General features: G+C 41.5%; 4 protein-coding genes and 1 long non-coding RNA gene across 8 annotated transcripts in view; 1 reads left to right on the top strand and 4 right to left on the bottom strand.

The window, feature by feature from the left end:
- The window catches only part of LOC126871526 (uncharacterized), a 128,301-nt gene extending 127,592 nt beyond the window's left edge, over nt 1-709 (bottom strand). For all 3 annotated transcript variants that reach the window (XR_007691679.1, XR_007691680.1, XR_007691678.1), the window contains exons 1-2: nt 376-709; nt 27-134 (exon numbers count right to left, since the gene is read on the bottom strand). This is a non-coding gene — a long non-coding RNA (uncharacterized LOC126871526). The remainder of the gene's footprint in view (nt 1-26; nt 135-375) is intronic.
- A 745-nt stretch (nt 710-1,454) lies between these two features.
- On the top strand, nt 1,455-3,394 carry LOC126872083 (beclin-1-like protein). 2 transcript variants are annotated; one of them, XM_050631605.1, is made up of 5 exons: nt 1,455-1,674; nt 1,895-2,055; nt 2,115-2,527; nt 2,602-3,090; nt 3,167-3,394. In XM_050631605.1, exons 1-5 carry the CDS (start codon nt 1,563-1,565, stop codon nt 3,282-3,284), a joined length of 1,293 nt encoding a protein of 430 aa, XP_050487562.1. In that variant the 5' UTR covers nt 1,455-1,562; the 3' UTR covers nt 3,285-3,394. The 2 variants fall into 2 exon arrangements, with proteins under 2 accessions (XP_050487562.1, XP_050487563.1); XM_050631606.1 differs by having other exon boundaries at nt 1,470-1,678.
- On the bottom strand, nt 3,376-4,669 carry LOC126872084 (uridine diphosphate glucose pyrophosphatase NUDT14-like). Its single transcript, XM_050631607.1, has 3 exons — nt 4,116-4,669; nt 3,779-3,852; nt 3,376-3,611 (listed from the first exon to the last, which is right to left on the bottom strand). Exons 1-3 carry the CDS (start codon nt 4,556-4,558, stop codon nt 3,454-3,456), a joined length of 675 nt encoding a protein of 224 aa, XP_050487564.1. The 5' UTR covers nt 4,559-4,669; the 3' UTR covers nt 3,376-3,453.
- A 122-nt stretch (nt 4,670-4,791) lies between these two features.
- Nucleotides 4,792-7,963, bottom strand: LOC126872082 (uncharacterized). Its single transcript, XM_050631604.1, has one exon. The coding sequence runs from the start codon at nt 7,961-7,963 to the stop codon at nt 4,913-4,915; it is 3,051 nt and encodes a 1,016-aa protein (XP_050487561.1). The 3' UTR covers nt 4,792-4,912.
- Nucleotides 7,964-8,249: 286 nt separating this feature from the next.
- Nucleotides 8,250-9,118, bottom strand: LOC126871987 (uncharacterized). Its single transcript, XM_050631412.1, has one exon. It carries the CDS (start codon nt 8,997-8,999, stop codon nt 8,250-8,252), a length of 750 nt encoding a protein of 249 aa, XP_050487369.1. The 5' UTR covers nt 9,000-9,118.
- Between the last annotated feature and the right edge of the window lie 9,562 nt (nt 9,119-18,680).

Below are 18,680 nucleotides of genomic sequence, written 5' to 3' on the forward strand. Positions count from 1 at the left end.
TAATTCGTATACGTTATATCTCTTACCTTTATTACGATAAATCATGGCGTCAGCAAATCTGTATTCAAAATCACCGAATTGACTGATAATTGTCAGGGCGCCCTCTGCATCTTCGAAATAATTTCTGAAATCATCTAATGGGAAAGAAAATCAAAGATTTAAAACAAATGTATAAGAGTGAAATTAATTACACCAAAAAAAAAAAAAAAAGAAAAAGTAAACGAACTCAAATTCTGTCTCAAAACCATATGACAGAAGCTATTGGAAAATAAAAGTATGAAATACATGCTTAAGGGAAAAGGAACAAGAAACTATACATATACATGTATAACTTCGTGATAACAATATCCAAGAAACAATTATATAAACACATACTTATTAAACAAGGGTAATAATAAACAATAAACAGTAATAGAATATCCAGAAAAATACTATGTAGTCGAAATTACTTCAAACAGAATAATACATATTGACGCATAAATTTTCGTGAGCAGAGTGATTGTCCGTGTTAGAGCTTCGCCTAGACGATCCCTTATTGGATGGATGGTACGCGACTGCTTTCGCGCAACCGCGCGAAAAATTGAAATATTAACGTCATAGATATTCTCCTAGTCAACGAATTATGAAGTCTGGGACTAGGAGCAATAACAAATTTTCAATATTTCCCTTTTTCCTCCTTAGAAGATGCATATACGTACATGAGTAAAGCATTTCCTGAAAAAGATTAGAAATATATCCAATATTTTCGTAGTACATTGTTTAAAATCCAAACAAATGAAATTGAATAATGAACAGAGAAGATAATTAAAGACGATATTCTTTTTGATACGAAATAAAATTATTTATTAGTAGGAAATTGTAATAGTACTTTATACATATGTTTATATTATTTTTTTGTTGCAATAAGATGCAGTATCCAGTAATTTTCTCTCCAACGATACAACCTAATAGTTAAATGTAGCATAAAAGATAACAAGAGAATCTTTATTTACATTTTTACCAGTTTAATTTACCAATTTCGTACTACTCTACGAATTACCGCTAGATGACGCGCGTAGTTTGTTCCGGCCAGTTCTAATTTTTAGAATAATATTGGAAACGTTGGCCAACCTGGTTACTTAAAGTTCAATAAGCGGTATTTTCTTGAAAATTGTTAAATTTATTTTACATTATAATAATATTAAGACAAAAAATTTAAATTAAAAATTATAAAAATATTAATTTTACCTCTGTTATTGTTAAAAGTTAATTTAACGCGATATTTGTGTACAATAAAAGTTTGTTGTATAAAGTATACGTAATTTGTGTGCTTCTTTTTATGTTTTTCTTAATATAATTTATAATTAATAATTTTCCCCAGCATCTTTCTGTTTTAATTTTATTTGTAAAAACAAAATTCTATAAGCCAAACAGAAAATACACGCAGATACCAGCGTCTCCTTGCGGAAGATTCTAGAAGTAAAATCAGCTGACCCTGTCTTCCAAGCGTCAAATGCGTATTTATAAATAGTGTACCGAGTTCATCGGAAGCCGAAGTTACTTTTCAATAACCAAACATCAAAATGGTTGATATGAAAAGTAATGTGAGTTTTGCGTGTCAACGATGTCTACAACCTCTCAGACTAGATCCAAGTTTTTATCATCTCGGAGAACACACGCTAGCCGAACTTTCACGTAGGTAATTTCTATTTCGAACTATATGACTTTATAAGTTTCATTGCTTATTTTATCTCTATTAAGAAGAAAAATGAGATAACATTTTTCCCCGTAATAATATTTTTAAATTATGCTATTCTACGACTTTTTATGATTTATTTATATCTTAAGAGTGATTATATTCACCATCAATATTTCATTTATATTAATTTATATTAATTTAATTTTATTAATATAGTTCCCATTCAACAACATGTGGTGGGTGAGCTAGAGCCCCAAAGTGGAAGTATGGAACATTTAGTGCCACCATTCAAATTAACTGAATCTGCAAATGGAACAAATGGATTCATGTTAGTTGGGGACTCTGGGGAAACAGAAAGTTTAAGTCATCATTTAAAGGTATTTAAAATTTATACTACTTAGTTACGAGAAATATTAATGGAATTTATTTGTTGAAGGTACGGGCAACATTGTTTGATATCCTTAGTAGTAGTAGTTGTGCTGATCATCCACTCTGTGATGAATGTACGGATAGTCTTTTATTATTAATGGATCAACAACTGAGAATGACTGAAGGGGAATGGTCAGATTATAATGAGTACTTAAAGAAATTAGAAATAGAGCAACAACATCAGGGTCATGAAGATATAGAAATGGAAACTCTCACAAAAGAATTGCAAGATGTAAAATCTGAAGAAGAAAGAATGATAAGCGAATTAGAGGCATTGAGAAAGGAAGAAATTGCTACCAGAAATGCCATAGCTCAACAAGAAAGGGAAAGGGAAAGGTTACAAAGCGAAGAAGAAAGGTATTGGAAGGAATATTCAAAACACAAAAGAGATCTCATATTAGCAGAAGATGAATACCGTAGGTAATAATGACAAGTTGTTGCATTAAATATACCTTTCATATTTCTGTTTCATTAACAGTAATAATTTTATTTAGCTTGGAGTGTCAGTTAGCTTATGCTGCTTCACAACTAGAGAGACTGAAGAAAACAAACGTTTTCAATGCTACATTTCATATTTGGCACTCAGGACACTTTGGAACTATAAATTCCTTCCGGTTAGGTAGATTACCAAGTGCACCAGTAGATTGGAGTGAAATAAACGCTGCTTGGGGACAGACCACTTTGCTATTAACAGCTCTTGCTAGAAAAATGAATCTCACATTTAAACGTTTTCGTTTAGTGCCATTTGGTAATCACAGTTATATTGAAGCTTTAGATCAACACAGAGAACTACCATTATATGGAAGTGGAGGATTTAAATTTCTATGGGATACAAAATTTGATGCAGCAATGGTGGCGTTTCTTGATTGCTTGCAACAATTTAAAGAACAAGTGGAAAAAGGAGACAGTGGATTCTGTCTTCCATATAGAATGGATCGTGGAAAGATAGAAGATTCTGCAACAGGAAACTCTTACTCCATCAAGTAACTATTGTTTATATCAGTATGATTTTTTCCATTATATCTATTTGATGAATGTATTCTATGTCTTGCGTTTCAGAATACAATTTAATTCAGAAGAACAATGGACCAAGGCATTGAAATTTTTGTTAACGAATTTAAAATGGGGCCTTGCTTGGGTTAGTTCCCAATTCACAAAAGATGAGGCTGAACATTAGCTTCATGTTAATTTATGCAAATTCATCCAGTCTTGATACATCTCTCTTACACTCATTTATGTACATACACGTTATTTGTAAATAAACTCAGTTAAAGGATAATCCTTTTATTTAGAGTCCAATCAGTAATACTTATTTTGAACAAGTTTGAAAGATATTTGATTCTAAGTTAAGAACAATGTTGAGATTTATTAGCTAAAAACCAGGTGACACCATATAATAAACAAGGTGGACTTTGAACTTCCTTAGAATTGATGTATTCTTTTACTTCTGGGATGCTTAGTTCCACCACTTCGATCAGTTCACCTTCAGATGCAGCACCCCCTCCTTTAATTTGACGAATTACTCAAACTTATAAAGATAAAAGACATAAGATTTTTTCAAAAACATTTTATTGAACATTATAAATTTATTTAAAGCTTGTATCGTTATTTCTAATATAATTTTAGAAATAGAGGAATATTGAAAACAAATATATTTATAATTAAGCTTACCAGGATGTGTATGCATCTCATCTGTAACTTCCACGTAAAACAGTGTATGTTTGCAGACTGAAGTGGAAACATACCTATAATCAACCCACAATAAAATAAAAACTAAATATAACAAATTACAAATGACATATATTTATTGTTATTATTATTATTATTTTTAATAAAACATTTTCTACATATGGACAGAATAAAAAGGTACAGAACATGCGCGTATACAGACACTATGACATTTCACTTATTATTTCTTACATCACGAAATGAAATATTGACAACTCTTTACTCTACAACTTACTCAACAAAATTTTAAAATTTCAATAAATGCTTGCCATTAACACACCTGAAAGTAATGACATATTTAAAGGCTTCTGTTGGCACTTCGTATCCACATTCCTCTCTTACTTCATCTTTCGCAATCTCGACAAGTGGTTTATCTTTATCCACAATACCGGCGCAAAGTTCCAAAGTTAAACCCAGTGACGGTGGATATTGTTTAAGATCTACCGGGCCTTGTTTCTCCGGAAGAAACGTATAAAAGAACGCTGGGCGATATTGTCGAACAAACACTAGTTTCTTTCGGCTGATGTTGAAGATAATTATACTCACACCATCATGTGCTCTTACCACATCCCAATCTTTCTGTTCGCCATCTTGTTGGTAATGTATCCGAACGGGTCTGATCCACGGTGAATCCGACGGACATTCTGCTATACGTAATTGTTGCACATCGAGTATTCTTCGACGTATATTTTTATTTTGCTTCTCTTGTGCCTTTATATCCATTTCTTATGCGCTATAGAAACTGATTATTCGATTTAATTCAACCGTTTAACTCCCGTCGGTAATATTTCGATGTACATGCGCGCTGAAGACCTGCAGATGCCGCACTCAATACCAAACTGAAATGCGCAGTCTCAAACTTGCATTAGAATAGTTTCAAGTTCAAGTAACATTCATAAATCATTCCACTATCTGTGTTAGGTAAGATAAGAATATATCAAACGGTATTAATGTATTCTTTCCAACACTCTGTACCATTGTTCAAAAAGTTTCTATCTATTCTATGCTGTAATCATATCGTACGTTTCAAATTTCACTATTCAATGTTCGGTTTTAGACGAATTCTTTTTAACTCTTTTATGACTCTTTTTTCAACTTCTTTTCCCTCCTAGGTCCTCTTCTAGCCTTTCTCCTAAACTCTTCCGCTTTGTACGCGTCTATAATTTCCTGCTGACGAACCTGGGTATCAACGTGAACAACATCAGGCTTTTTACGATACCTGGTTACAGCTGCGGGAGGAGAGAATTCAATTTCCATATCAGACGCCGTCGAGCTAGACGTGATAGAAGCATCGTCCTTGTTCTTCACGATTTTAAACTGCAGCGGTTTCATTGGCTCGGACAAACGAGGCTCGGCAGATGTCTCTTGCCTAATGGGATACATCGTTACATAGTAAGTGCCATCTTTCCTGTGAATATGTAAAGTCGGTGGAGATCCCGATCCTTCATCTTCTCCCTCCATCTTCGATTGCTTCTGCATCGACTGGTAACTCATAGTTCTTCCGGCTCTCTGTCTTCTTGTGCCACTCTTTGGCCGCGAAGGTGCTGATCTCGCGCGTTCTATTATTCTGGTGCGATCAGTTTTTCCACGATCGATTTTTACGCGATCGAGTCTTCCACGATCGGTTCTGCTACGATCGGCTCTTCCACGATCGACTTTTCCTCGATCGGCTCGAGCACGATCAGTTCTTTCTATTCCTGCTTTTTCTTCTTCTATTTCATCCATAGAGACATCCTTCGCATCTTGCAGCATTTCGTACAAATAGCGGCCAATGGCACCCGGCCTCCAACCAATGCGCGGCTTCAATTTTCCCGCCTTGTCCATCGTGTTCCATAACCAACCCATGTTAGCCGGGACTCTCATGGGTATGTCGATACAGTCTCTGTGACCGAAGTGAATCCCAGGATAATAATCACCAACGAAGTAGACGTATCGCATTACTCGTCTGCTGACTGGAAATGCCTGTTGCGAGGTCATAATACCTGATCCAGCTACATAGCGATCACCACCAGGTCCTAGAGATCTTTCCCTTGCACTTCGTCGAATCACCGTCTTAGCATCATGGTGCTGATCGTGTATCGATGCGTGTACCGTCAGATTGTCCTGCTTCGAGTGCGGACTACGGCGCTTCAAGTCCCGTTTGGATCCTTTCTTCGTTTTACGACGGGCTTTTGGCGCGGTAGCGGCGGCACGCTTTACACCGGTCCGCGTCTTAGAAAAGACATGAGTGCTACTCTGGGTCGCGCTACCATTATCTGGTGGCTTCTTTTTCCTCGATTTGCATCTCGGTTCACCGCAAGGACCCACCTCCGAGTCCATCAGCGCGGACGACGTGGCTTCGAGCTCCTTCTGTTTGTCCGTTTTCTCGTCCTTCTTCTCCTCCTTCTTCCTATGTTTTACAGGCGCGGTTGGTAAACCGGCCTCTGGTAAAACAGGTATAGCCTCGCGGACGATTCCCAACCGAGGCGGCACGATTCCTCGTGCAATCGAAGACGAGTAAGCAACAACGTGAGGACGCATATCGTCCATAGGTTTGATGCTACAGGGAGCGGTGCAAGTAGGAGTCGTTGTCGCTACTGCTGGTTGCGAAGTCCCATGTGGTATCTTCCTCTTCGATGCTAGTCGATCTGGAGGCACGTAGTCTTTGTTGATATCTCTACCAAAATAAGGACTCTCTGATGGATCCATTAAACCGAGTCCTGGCAATCCTGGTACTTTCCCAATGGAATCTACAAAGTCTTGTGCATCTTTGAAAGCTCGAATCAAGCAATCTATCCCCAAACACGGTGATTTCATACATTTAGCAGCTCCTCTAGGAAATTTGACATCTTTTCCAGGACAAATGCAACCAGGAGTCGTCCCAGTCGACGTTATACGAGGCGTGCAAGCATCGAAGATGGGAATTACGTCGTTATCTCGGGAAGTTGCTTGTGCCGAAACCATAACCGGGCCACCGGAACAGCTGCAGCTGGACATATCTCTATCCTCGCCGCCACCTTCTAGTCGACTTTCCATATTATGCTTTTCATTGTACCAGGGATGATCAGTATCGTAATTGATCCATCTGAAACTAGACGGATCCAGATAAATCTGCTCTACTTCTCCGCCGCCTTTCAATCTAGTTGGTTTACTAGACGAAGAATCCTGTTTCAGAACGTACAACGCAGGCAGGGTATTGTCAACGCAGTAAGTATTGGCTAATGGATCCTCCACGCGTTTGTTCTCGTCCTTGAGTAGTACATCGGGATTTCTTAATTTCATGCAGCAAGGATAAGTACAGCCTGATGGACATATCATAGGATGTATCGAACGATTCTTGGGCAAGCAGCTACACGTCGGCTCATCTGGATAGGCTTTGTATATCAGTTCTCGATATTTGGGATCGTTGAGCTTTTCGGCCATTGTTAGAGTCTTAAAAGCGGGATGATCCATTGGAATACGTGGAGAAGAGTCTGGTCGCTTCAGTAATGATTTATCCAAACCACTTTCATCTTTCGGATCTTTTTCAACCTTTGAACTTTCTGGAAGAATATAAGGACATAGAAATTTTTGAAGTGGTGAGTCCTCCAGCATAAAAGATTTGCCGCTCAGAGAAAATTGCTCGATGATACTGCTTCCAAAACACGATAATCTTAAAACTACGGCTATGTTACCAGACGTTTTCCCACTAGAATCGGTTACATCGAACGAATTTTTTACTGTACATGGCGTAGATAAACCGTTAGTGTCATTTTGTGAAGCAATCACATGCTTACACATACAAGTAGGCAAAGACACTTTTGCGGTTCCCAAAAAAGCACCATTTTTGTTTGAGCAAGCAACGTCTTTACGATATAGGTCTAAATACATAGGTGACCATCTTAGAGCTCTAATCAGGGAATTAGGAGTCTTGGCGAACAAACACGATTTTCCAAATTTAGAATCTCCAGGTGATTTATTATTATCATTTTCTTTACTTTGAGGGACACTTATCTCATACTCTGGCAGATCGACGAATCTCACGCATACGAGTAAATTATCCTTATTAATGTCTATAATTTCGGGACTTAAAGTCACTTGATCGGCGAACACTTCGAGCATATAGAGCTGTTCCTCTTTCGATTTCACAATTTTCCTTTTCAGAGCCATTTTCCGTTTTGTCTTGCTCGATGTTCGTTGCACACGGGAATTTAGAAAAGAATCGCGAACCCGCGGGAACTTCTGGAGAGACTAGCCGAAACGCGCCATTAATTTTGCGGTCGTTTTATGGCCAATAAATTTATATACCTAACCACGCCAATCGGTCAGTTTTGTATTTAATGTGCCTCTTATGATTACCATGGCAACCCATATTAACAGAATTCCTATATCAGGTGATCATCTTATAAATAATTCCCTTAACGCTCTTAATGCTTAATAACGCTCTTAAAAGCTGTTATCTGGCTCGCCTTCCACCCTCTCCACCTTTTCCCTTTCCTTTTCCTTTCTTCTTTTTTGATGGTTGTTCTTTTGCCTTTCCTTTCAGTTCATCAAGAGTCGTTCTATCCGGATACTCCGAAATATTCTTAGCAATGCCTTCCTGATAACTAGATGGTACTAAGCGTCTAACGCAGAACTCTCTTTCCCGGTCCTTATTCCTAAAGGCGAAGAACTTAGGATGTAGTTCATAGTGAGTCATGATCGAGCTACCGAAACACGACATCCTCATTTCCATTTCCAATGTTCCTGAGGGATTTTCGCCAGGATCCAGCAGATTGAAACTACCTTTTACCTTGAACGGTTTTGGCAGATTTTCTGGATCGTTTTGAGCCATTGCTACTTGATCACATAAACAACCAGGTAACGTTATTTCGGTTTCAGCAATGGGATATGTGTCCCCAAGGCGAAACACACCGACTTTCATCGTAGTTGATTGTAATTCTGCTACCAGGTGTTTCGGTTGCTTGATAAACAGACAACTTCTGCCTATCATGAAGTATAAGGTGCCATCCTCGGTTGGTGGTGGTGGTTTCACCGAGTAAAAGTCGTGCTGCGTAATCTCAAATGTGGGGAAATCAAGAAACGAGACCTTCACTGTAACTGGATATTCACCGATGTCTTTGATTTTACTCTTTGTCAACGTCAACTTGTGAATCAGGATTTCGACCATGTAGATTTGATCGTCGCTACCACCGAAACAGGACATCTTGGAATTGGATGGTGTTGAAAATGATTAGCATCGACAGAAGATCCAGAAGAAGGTAGGATGATATTTTATATGTATGTAATAATTTTCATACCGGGAATTTTTGGAGGTTCAGTACGTCGAGAGTGAATGACGGATCGAATGCGTAACAATCGAATCGCGAGTACGATGTATGATTGATGACATCGGTGAATTTATACATGTATCTATTTATTCCTACAAATTCTCAGCATCATCGAGTTAGCGCGTCGATGGATTATCTCTTACGACAATTTTCTCCAAGGGGAATCTAAACACCGATACACCAATGACTCTCTTCCTATACTTCGCTTCCGTGTCTATAGATATCCCATCATCAGTCTACCGATAAAAATCGCGTCGACGTATAGTCACGTATATCCCATCTAGCATACGCGACCGTACAGCGTCTCTAATTCCATTGGCAGTTATTACTTAGCTCCCACAGTGGTGTATACTTAATCTTGCGCCGTGAAACAGCTTGCCAGAACCGTTACGAAAATCTAAAGGGAAGCCTCGTCGCAAAACCGTCACTTTTTTTGCTAGCCGCGTGATAATCCCGCTACTCGGTGTCGTCGAGTGTATCCGAAACACCGCGTAATCCCAGGTAGCTCTACACCTTTTACATCCCTATTCTTTCTCATCAGCCCGTGATAATCCGTAATCGCCGCCTGTTCGCGAACAAGCTGACCATTTGCGTCCGTTGCAACCTGCAGTCATAGGAACCGCGCGATAGTTTCCTTTCTCCTCGGAAGCTAAGACTTTCAGAAGATGCCGAAATGTGAAACAACAACCTTGGAACGATTCGTTCCATTCCGTGGCCGCGGTTTCTGTTCTGGACTCTGGCCACCGAAAGCGACCGACTGGGCCAACGTTAGGACCAGCCGAACACCGAGGGCCGAAGTATGCGCTAATTGGTACGGGTGCACACACGCACACACGTGAAAGAAGACTCGAATCCTACGTAAAGATCGAGGCAGCCGGAAAGGGGCGACCCAGTCGTATGGTCGAGGAAGGCTTGTAAAGCGAGAACGGAGAGAGAAGAGATATCGTGAATGCGCCGTGGCCTCTGGTTCGGAAGACGCTCTGGAAGCCGACCAGGCAGAAGTAAAATTCCGGACCGGGCGACACGGCGGCTCGTTAAAATGCTTCTGGGGGTTTCGGGCGCGGGACGCTTCAGGTAATTGGCGATTAGCGATTAAAACGAACGAACATCTCTTTCTCTCTTTCTACACCGTTCAAAACGCGTCGTCTTCTTGTCGCTGCCCTTTTCTTCACTGTCCCCAACCGCGTGGACAGAGTAACGTTCGTATAAAGCGCCTTTTATCGACTCACCTTAGAAAAGGAGAAAAAGAAAGGGGGAAAGAGGTCTCTGTGTAGATTGGCCGATTTTATCTTCTACCTGGCAACGATGACACTCGACCAGGCCGTTTTTGAAGCTTCTTTTCTCTGGTCGCGAGACCAGGGAGACGGAGAATGGCGTCCTTAATCGTGCGACTCGAGGCAACGATGATCACTTTCCGGACAGGATTGGGAGACATTTCTTGCTCGCTTGCCTGGGAATCCAAGCGGGCCGCAATCCGCGCGAACGGTTACCGGCATCCGGATGACCGGAAATAAATACCGAACTGGCTGGCCACTAATTTGATCGTATTTAGCCTCAAAAGGGGGCTTGTTAAGCCGAAAATTGGTCGCCAGACGTCCACTGTTTTTAATTGCGTTTTATGGCCACGGTTATTAATTTTCATGCTGCTTTTTAGAACGGTACTAAAATTCTCATGGTATCGGTTCTGCTATCAGCTTGTGTCCAAAAAAAATAATAGTATTTATTTTTGCATCGGTACAGCAGGTATATGGAGTGTTAAAAAAAGGGTGCTTCGGGTAATATTCTGTCTGTAATATATAAGAGAGCTTGTACAGTATATAAATTGAAGAGTTAATTGGTTCGAAGTAAAAACACATTTTACGCTTCGATAATACAAGTTGCCGAAGTCTTGTTAGGGATTATATAAGATACTGGTTTTCTCTCTTTATAATCTTAAACTTGTGCACGATTTTAAATACGATGCCAGGAGAGATTTCAGCGTTTGTTCCGTAATAAATAGCACCATGCCTTTATAAAATTTACACAGAAAGTTCTGCAACACATCGTAAAACAGGATCATAACTTCATATATCCAACAACTTTAAAAACGATAAGTAACAGTTTCCGCAACCATACTATTCGAATTCCTTGACACATTTTAGTCTGTTTCGGAGTCTATAAAGAAATTACACATGATCGCTGTCCTGGTTATAATGTTGACTGCGATTAAATCGTGGTAGAAACCGGAGGACGTACACGCCTGCTATTTACTCAAGATTCTCGCGGGATTGCTTTTGTTCGCGGCTCGGTATCAACGATCAGAATTATATAGCGAAAACGGCGAGCTCGAGTGAAATTAAATGCCGTGCGGCCACTTAAGGATCGACCATTGTGATTTGCGATTTTTTCCACGGTAGCGGTCTCGAATCCAGTCAGGTTAATTTGCCTTCTCGCCGATAACCGTTATTTCGGTATTGCTCGAAAGCGGTTACCCTTGTCCCGACGTCCGGTATTGGGATTAGTCATCTTGCTAATCCATGATGAGCCTGTACACGCAAACGATTTGCTCATTTATACATACATGGATAATATACATGGATGATGTTGATCATTATCCTCAAACATATCGATTTTCGATCTGAACACTGTAGGTATGATTTGTACATTCAATACATGTTTATGATTGGTAAGCCAACATTATTTGATTAACATATTGCTACTAATTTTAACATAGAGGATATAGTATTATATTAGGGTATTTCAGAAAATATTGCACGCTGCGGAATGTTGCTGTAGCGTCTATAGGTAGTTATTTACATGAAGCATATGTAGTTTCTTACATTAATAGAAATTTTTCTTTCTGTTTATATTTCCACTTTTCAGTTAGGAGAATTTTATATATCTAGTATTTTATCATATTTTCTTACAGAATCTTTATTACATTGCAATGCAGTTAGCAACAGCTTAAACATTTTTGCCTCGATAGTTATTCACGTTCGTTTATTCAATTTATATTTTATAATCTATCGAATCATTTGTCGTCCGATATCCAGCGGTGCATTCATTTATTCAGCATCCAGAGGGACGCGTGGCCTCGAAGCAACTCGTTGAAACCTTGATAGCGCGCGAAACAATCCCACGACATTATTTCCTCTGCAGAGCTCCCCGTTTCCAGTTGTTCTTGGGCTTGCTCGCGCGCGCGCGCCCACCGCTTCTACGTACTTGTTACTGTGCTCGCCGCGGAATACTGTTCCAACTGGCGGGTTCATCGGCAATTTGAATAATTCTCTCTCGAAAGGAACGGTTTCTCATCTCGAATTCGCCTAACGTCCGATGTTTTTGTTGCACCGGTCGGCTCGCTTGCTATTTACCTCGGAATGCGAGTGCTTCTGCTCCACGCCACTTCGTAAATGTTCCATTCCCACGGAGAAAAGTCCGCGAAGCGACTCCCTGGTTCTGCCATCCGATTTCCGTTTTCCAAGTAAAAGTCTGTGAGTGTCCCCATTCAGGGTCCAACTTTCATTAAGACCAACGAACATTTACTTCCTTTGGGTAACATCCGTAAATTGACCTAATAGAAGAGTTGTCTACAGAACAATGTAGTGCCTCCTAAAATATCCCAGACAAATGGGGGGAGAAGAACAAAAGGACAGAAGCAAACTATCGACTCTCCGAATCTGTTTGGCGATCGAAATATCGCGTGCACAAGAGAGTTTCAAGGGAGTCTCTTTGGTTAAATCGATCTACTACGTTGATCTTCAGCGTGAAGAGCCAGGTTCGCGAAACCAGAGAGACCCTCTTCTCCGATTTTCGATGATCTAGATCTGGGTAGCACCAGGAAGCCAGGACCGAAGGCAAAATTACCGGTGCCAGTGGAAGGAGGCCTCGTTCGCTCGCCTCCAGAGGTCAGAGGGCGATAGCGGTACCTTCTTCAGAGCCAAGGAAGGCCTCATCCTCCACGTCCTACCACCTATCGTGCTAGTATGCATTGCACGCTCCAGTACGAACGTTCCTCGAGCTCGTGCTCGCGCGCATCCATATACACATGTACATGCAGATTCTTCTGCACACAAGTACAGACGGAACACACGGACCTGTTCATAGAGCAGGAGAAAAGTGGTCGTGCAACGAATGCTAAAGGATGGCCGGCGGCGGCGAACCAACTGTGCTGGAACAGAGGGCATGGAAGAAGGAGCGAGGGGGATGGGAGATGCCGGAGAACAAGGAAGAATCAACCGGGAGGATATTAGAAGGCACTCTCCCGCGGCGCTAGACGAAATTTGTCAAACAACCCAGCGGACCCCAATTTGTTCTGCTGCGTGTCTTTACCACGATGAAAGAGCCGTAGGTGGTTCTCTGAGATCCTTTCGCTGCACGATCGGTGGATGGTCGTTATCGTTGCTACCAATGATCTTATTAGGTTATTAAAAGCTCGAGAATTAATATCGTGTCTCTAGCTCGTTCGATACATTTATAAATCTTCCGATACCGATTGGTTCCTTTGTTCTGTACAAAAAGATACGTGCTACCGTGAAACGAATTAAGAATCAACGTTGAAGTCCACGTCATGTACCTATTTTTATCGCACACCGTTTAATCAAGATCCGAGTAGCTCGATTAAAATCATGACGTTATCAGGCGTAATTAGGCGACGAAAATAATGTTAATCAAGAGAATATCATACATACGGACGTATACATATACATACAAAGGAAGATACGGAGGGCGTAACACGCCATGTTATTTCAATTTGCATGGTGGCGAGTAATCGCGTTCCCAGAACTAATTTAGCCGTATCGGACGGGGGACACGGTCTGTGATCGTAAGCCAGATAACGTTGCAGATGATTATCGGACGGCGCAATTTCTTGCTCGCCGGAAACCGTAAGTAAACGCGCTAAGCCGCGCGTCAGATGGCCGCTACAAATTAACAGCCAGTTATTTACCGCTTGACACTGTTCAACGTCATAAACTTCAGCCCGCTACCATTCTAGACGTTCCCCGGTTTACTTCATTGTATGGTAATCCTTCACGAAATATGGAGAGGAAAAAGAAGAGTAAAAAAGTGAGAGAAATCGTTATGCAATTCTCACCGAGTTGTTTTCTCTGACTATTGGATCCATTCATATACAGTAGTCGTAGAAAGAGCAACGCTACGACGTGTGTAGGATATATCCATCTGGAGATAACACTTCCAGATTCTCATTCGATTGCGTCACAAATTAACAGAATTAATGAGCAAAGCCGCGACCGTGACTCGTGACAACAGTCACCACAGTATTCGAGAGATGAAAGGATGATCACGTTAACCCCGACGTTTGTTTTACGACGATCTCTCGTGACTGGTTAACTCGGACGTGTAACAATCATTTTCGTCGGAACGCTCCAAAAATGTTATCGGCGAAATGAATTGGGCAGTTTTTATCTCAAGGTCAATTCGTTCAGCCTCGTCTCTAAAGGGAAATTTTGGTCGGTCGCTAAAGACACGGAGGTGAACGAACTCCATAGGTTTCCTGATATTTTTCTAGAAATTTTAATTGGACTATCAGCTATAGTGAAAGAAATGTACGAGGAAAAATCGAACAATCTTGCCAAGAAATCATTGCAATCGCTGTAACATGCTGTCAAGTACGATTGTTTAGGACAGAGAATGGTATTGGAATAACTGTTCAATCCAAAGAAAGGCGGATAGAAAATGTTTGAATTTCTTTTAGGCGGTTTGGCGTCATTCGATACCACAAATCCGTTTTTACCACGGCGATCCAATTGATTCCTGGAAGGTAACTGTTATGATTTCCACTCGTTGTTACCGTGCTTCTTCAGCAGAGAAGCGTCGCGTTTCTTTTCGTACCTTCGAAAGAATATCGAGAAGATGATTATTTGCTTCACCAACGATGGCTAGTGTCAATTCTTTCGACTTTGAGCTTCCTTGCTTTGAGCTTCCTCGTATTGAGAAACCTTTCAATCCTCGACAGCCAACGAGATTTCAAGGATCTCGTAATGAAATTAACACTTTTTGCATACGAACACTTTTTCCAGAAACCAAGGACTTCCGTTCAACGATCGTTTGAGTTTCTCGCGTAAATATAATACGTTCTAGAAATTATGCGGCCTCACCGGGCCGTGTATGCACGTGCAGCTCGCGTTTAAATCGTGTAACCTATCGGAAAAGATCGTTACCAGGAACCATAAGAGCTCCAGCCACGTCGGCACGAGACACGGGATGAATCTTCAAGAACCGGGTTAGCAACGACCGTTGAGCGGCCGGTGAAGTGCAAGCCGGGATCCAGAGACGAGAGGCAGTTTGCCAGAGAAAACGGCCGAGCACCCACTTCGAGAACCTCTAAAACACTTTAAAGGGGAATGAAACTAGTCGTAAGGGAATATAGACTATCGTTGCCAGCGTAACCACAATGGTGCAAGTCTTGGAAACGGCACCACCGACTGGGCCTCAGCCATGGAATACCTTATCCATTAGACTATTATTTAGACAATGTCTTAAAGGCCGGTGCCTCGAACGGCCACAGCCTGTAACTTCGCCTGCGGGCAACTTGTAATTTGAAAATTACCGCGGTACCCTTCAGCCGCGTGAAATTAATATATCCGATGCGTTCGGATTATTTGAAGAAATTGCGGTCGGGCTGGCTACAGACGAAGCGTATTCTCGCGCGTTTTCAAGCTCGTTACGCAACGATAACGGAGCTCGTCGATGGATACGTACGTTCGTCGATGACACGACGTATTCCTACGGAGATACAGTTAGGAAGTAGTAGCGGAGCTGATGACAAAAATCGTATCGCGCAGCGTCATGAATTCCTCTGTCCGCGGCTGGCAGAAAGTTAATTACAGCCGCAAGTGTTTCCCCTAACGAGGCAACAGCGACGAAGCACAAGTAAAGTCGAAGTACGGTGCCGGTAGCTAAGAAATTCACGTAATCCTGTGCGTTCGTCGATGAACGCGCGATTAAATTCCGGTTACTGAATAGAAGTGGAACGTAGGTTAATCGTAGTCGGGAGAAATTAAGTGGCTTGACCGGGTACCTGATTCCTACGGTGGAACGATCGATTCTTCTCTCTCCGCGGAGTTATACCACTCGTCGCGTAGGACTCTACACGTTCCCGCATGATTAAGCTCTTCCGATCGCGGAGGTCGTGATCACGAGCCGCTCGATCTATGTATGCGCTCGCCTCGAAAATCAGGGCAAGCTACTTCTTCTCGCGGGAACGTCGCGGGAACTTACGTCGACATCTACCTCACGAACAGTATATCGTCCTCCTCTCTTATATTCCCAAGAACCCGTTCTTTGCCGCGATGTCAACCTCCGATCCGAACCTCCTAACCACCGATAACCCAAATCTATCCTGATAGCCGCGCGAGATGCATCTATCCAGCGGGTGAAGTTAAACCGTCGGGAACTCCCATTGGTCATCGTCTTGGCTTTTACTAACGAGAATGACTAAGAATAGACGACTACGAAGGATCCTGGACAGTTGAGATGAGACGCGAGGAGAGGCAACGAGACGCCGCCGCGCCGCCGGAGTGAAGCCGAAGTGAAGCCGGAGAAGAGCGAGTAGGCAAAGGGAGCCGGGTTAGGTAAAGCACAAAGGTAAGAGAGAAGGGAGGTAAAAATGTTTGGAGAAAAAGAAAAAGCGGGAAGATAGGAAAGAGAGAAAGACGGAGAAAGATGAAGTGAGGTGAAGGAGGCGAAGGAGGCAAGAGGAGAACGAGCAGGGGGCGGGAAGGGAAGAGGGAGTGGACCACGTTGAGGTCGCGACCCGTAGCCCGCAGGCCTCAGTGAAAGGCCCAACGGCGATCCGCATCCGCGGGGCCCTGAGCAATCGAGACAGGCAACCTCACGAGAGACCAAGCGAAACCGAGACGAACGGCGAGCCCTGTGCCGAGGCACCGTGAGCCGTTTCTTAAGATCGCGTTCTTCTTAGCGAGCCCACTGCCATTATGGCGCACTTAAAGTGGCAATCGTGTGGAAGGCAGCACCGCCGCGCAATAGCCACGAGTTGCGCAACCTTCGGTGACCCCACCCTGTGAAACCACATCGTGAATCGAGTCCTATGAAGAAGCAAGTGGTTCTATGTTCGATAACTAATAAATTGCTGATAACTGGATGGCGACGAGTGGCTGGCTACGTTGTACAGGAGATTTGTAATAGGGACGATGTGGATGATTAATGTATTTGAGAAAAGAGGGAGAGTTGTTTGTAAATTTAGTAGCAGCGATTGTTAGTAGCAGAATTATTTTTCAGCATTTTTTAACTACAAGGGAACAGACATGATCAGTGGTATTACTATAACATCTAATTTATGTAATTGTGCTTCAACTTAAGTAAGCTTCTATTTCCTGTCTTCATTGTAGTAATTATACAGCGAAAAATATAGAAGATAGTAACAAAGTAGTATAACCGACTAGAGAAAGACTAATTTATTTCCGAAATATAGCGTTTCGTTATTTAACATAAGTATTTTAAAAAATGTTTCGATATTATTTTATATATAATGTAAAGTTTTGTAGGATAAGTATCTCAGCAACGAAATACTAATTTATTTTCTAAACGTAGAATCTATATTTTATCACCTAAGGTTAAAGTTCCCATAAAAATAATAGCATTCTCCAACGTCGTTTTGCATAGAGTGTTCATTTCTTGCACAGACAACCCTAGTTCTTCATAGCAGTCAAGTCTCTCCCGGTGGCTGAGGGTCCGAACAATCACGAATACAGCTCTGATCGAACGATAATTGGATAGATTACGCGGAACCTCCTCCAACTCCGATAGCATCTCGTTTATGCGCCCGTTTTATGTGTTATACAGCCCGTGGTCCTCCGCACCGTGTACTTGACTACAATACGTTTACAGGATCAGTGTCTACAAACACGGTACGGTGATCGGTGTGAGAACATTTTTGCTTGTTGCTAATGCTTAAGAACCATAGAGAATGATCGCATTGCCTCCTTAACTTCCGACTCAGTCCGCTGCTGTATTTGGCACTTCTACTTTTTCATTCACTTTTGAACATTCTTGATTCATTATATATTCTTTAACAACAAAAATAGCTCGATATTCTATATTAATTTTCTCAAAAATAACTAGGTCGCCTTTTGTGCAACACGCAAGTTTCATTAAAAAGTTTCAAGTGAAAGATTTTCTTAGAATTAATTACTTCCTCGGATATTTTCTTTATCTCGTTTGATATGAACTGCAATATTTTTAAACTAATATGCACATTACCATTATATCATTATTATTAAGTTTGCAAAAAGTGGCACTTCAGTGTAAGATATGCCTGAAACATGGTTAAAAATAGTTGGAACGAGATTCTTCAAGTAACTCGCGCGAAATGGTAATTCTAATAGCGATAAGGAAGCCAGCGGTTTCGCTGCATCCAAGTCAGGACTCGTGAAAACGTGGAGGAGGCGTGATCACGCGATCGCATAAAATTTCAGACGCCGTATCCTACGATTTAGACGCGGCTGTCTACCACGGCCATGGATCTTCGTGGAACTCTAGAAACCTTATCGTTCCTATTTTCACAGTCGACGTATCCCCGATCAGTACGCGTTTCTAAA

Source organism: Bombus huntii, chromosome 12 (genome assembly GCF_024542735.1).
Source record: "Bombus huntii isolate Logan2020A chromosome 12, iyBomHunt1.1, whole genome shotgun sequence".
Lineage (NCBI taxonomy): Eukaryota > Metazoa > Arthropoda > Insecta > Hymenoptera > Apidae > Bombus > Bombus huntii.